Genomic DNA, 2,310 nt, shown 5'->3' on the forward strand with positions numbered 1-2,310 from the left:
CCAGTATTTATTTATTCATAGCATTTTTTACAGAATTTGTCTGTTTTTGGTGCCATTTTCATGTTTTGTGTTTGTGTTTATCTTGTCTTTGTGCACAGCGGCTGTGAGAGTACCTCCCCCCTAATCTCGTTGTAAACCCTCAGTACAATAACAATAAAGGTGAATCTGAATCGGACTCGACTTGTTAGCCCCGCCATCTGACGTTGATGGTTTACGTTGACCGACAAAATAAACTCAAGAAGCACATATTGATGAATTTAATGTATTTTCCTAGACAGATATACCATTAGTTGAAACGGTATGTTGGATTTTCAATGGTAAAGATTTTGGGCAGTACTGAGGGACAGCTAAATACAAGGCTACTTTGATTCAAGGGACCGTTTAAAATGTCATACCCAGATTGCAGAGGAGTAGAAAGATAGATAGAACCCATAATGCAATACCGCAAATAAATAAAAGTTGATACCATGAGTTAGAATAGTACACTGAATAGTGACAACCATAGATCGAATGCTTCTTTGAACCCTGCAGCTATGTCAATATAGTCCAATTTAAAGATCTATACCCAAAACTCATGTGAGAACTGCACTTAAGAGGATGAAGGCCGGTGTGGGCCAAAGGGATTCAAATGTGATAGCCTATATTGTTACATGGAGGTTAAAATTACCTTGTAGTGACTTACCTGTATCACTAAGAAGGCATATCCCAAGTGTCATTTATATATGGTTTACTGACAGTTAGTATACAGGCTAACCCTTTCTAGTTTGCAATGGTCATCTAATGTGGCCACTCTTAAAATAAACTTAAGTCACTATTATTTAATAGGCAATTGTAGATTTTACAACTTTATGGTCATATTACTACTGCGGAAATGGCTGTCGGACAAATTACTTTCTGTAAAGTAGGAATTATTGATTATAAAGGTGAAACACAAGCAATCTGGATAATGTGCAAAGGTTCGTTCATTCCAGCAATTAGAATTACAAGGTGAATCTAATATATAACACAGGCTCATAAGATGCATATCCAGATAGTTCAAGCCTTCTTTTGAAATATTTTTTGATAGTTATGGCTTACAGCTTATGAAAACCTACAATTAAAAATCTCAGAAAATGTTGGTGTTTTCAAAAATTGTAAGCTATTATCATCAAAATGATAACATAAAAAACAAGCTTGACATATTTCAAGTCTTGAATATCATATATTTTGAAATGTCAGTTGGTTTGCTGACAGAAAAACATTAGCACAAACAATACATTTTTTGGAGTTTTACGCATGACTCAAAAATTCTTATAGCTGGACCATAAAAACCTGTTCACTACTTTCTAAAAATGGGTTGGCATATTATGAGAAGGAAGTAACAACCACATAATCACCTTTACACTCCTTTAATCCAATGTGGTACCGTAATACTGCCTGAAGCTCAGCCAATCAGTGGCAATGAAACTGAACAGTGCGCTCTGATAGGTTTGACATTTTTAGTTCATGTCGCCCTTTTTATGCTGGAAAGTGCTTAATTTAGAGTGACGCCACAAACTTTGAAGTGCGACGTGAGTGAGGGATGGCGGTATAATATTTTGAATTTTTTACTTTTTAGCCCTGGTTTATTAATTTTTTACCTTATTTTTTAAGATTTATCAAACATGGTTTCCTGTTAAAAATAAATAGATGCAATATATATCAAACAAATCTCCACATGAAAACTTAACAAATGTAAAAAATAATATTATCCAACAAACTTGTATTGTATTTTAGCACAAAAAGAAAATTGGCGATAATTGCTTTTCGTTGGACGGTTATGATTAAGCTTGGCAGAGGTAATGAAATACCCTAAATGAGACATAGTTCACATCCTTACATACAGCATGTGTGCTTCTCTTGATCTTTGTAGCCCTGTGAGGTTGCACTAGAGTAAAAAGGCAAACCTGGGGGCTGCTGGGTAATGTCATCTCTTCACAGTTTAGTCGTCCTCAGGCTCACGTCCCGAGTTTTTGGTTATTTGACCGTCATGGCTGGTTGGCTACCGCGCCGTGACCATCCACAGGCCCAAGGCCACGTTGGCGGCCAGCAGGGCACTGCCGCCAAGGAGCAGGAAGAGGAGCGCGAGCTCGCGCTTCTGGCGGTCTGTCACCACGGTGACCAGCGTGGCCTCCAGCAAGGCGCTGAGCATCCACTGACCGTCCAGAGCGAAGCACGGCACAGAATTGACCACCGCCAAGGCGCCCGAGAGGGAAAACACGTATCTGAGAAGCAGGGGGGATAAGGACTACAAACGGACACTCCTGGAAACAGTAGAGTGCTCCTGTCATA

The 2,310-nt window shown here is 38.9% G+C and overlaps 1 protein-coding gene across 1 annotated transcript in view; it reads right to left on the reverse strand.

The window, feature by feature from the left end:
* Positions 1-242: 242 nt before the first annotated feature.
* mbtps2 (membrane-bound transcription factor peptidase, site 2) overlaps positions 243-2,310 on the reverse strand; it is a 46,055-nt gene continuing 43,987 nt past the window's right edge. Inside the window, exon 12 of the mRNA XM_061921545.1 lies at positions 243-2,243. Coding sequence (XP_061777529.1) covers positions 2,021-2,243 — 223 coding nt within the window. The 3' untranslated portion in view covers positions 243-2,020. The remainder of the gene's footprint in view (positions 2,244-2,310) is intronic.

The sequence above is a fragment of the Nerophis ophidion genome, linkage group LG15 (assembly GCF_033978795.1).
Source record: "Nerophis ophidion isolate RoL-2023_Sa linkage group LG15, RoL_Noph_v1.0, whole genome shotgun sequence".
Lineage (NCBI taxonomy): Eukaryota > Metazoa > Chordata > Actinopteri > Syngnathiformes > Syngnathidae > Nerophis > Nerophis ophidion.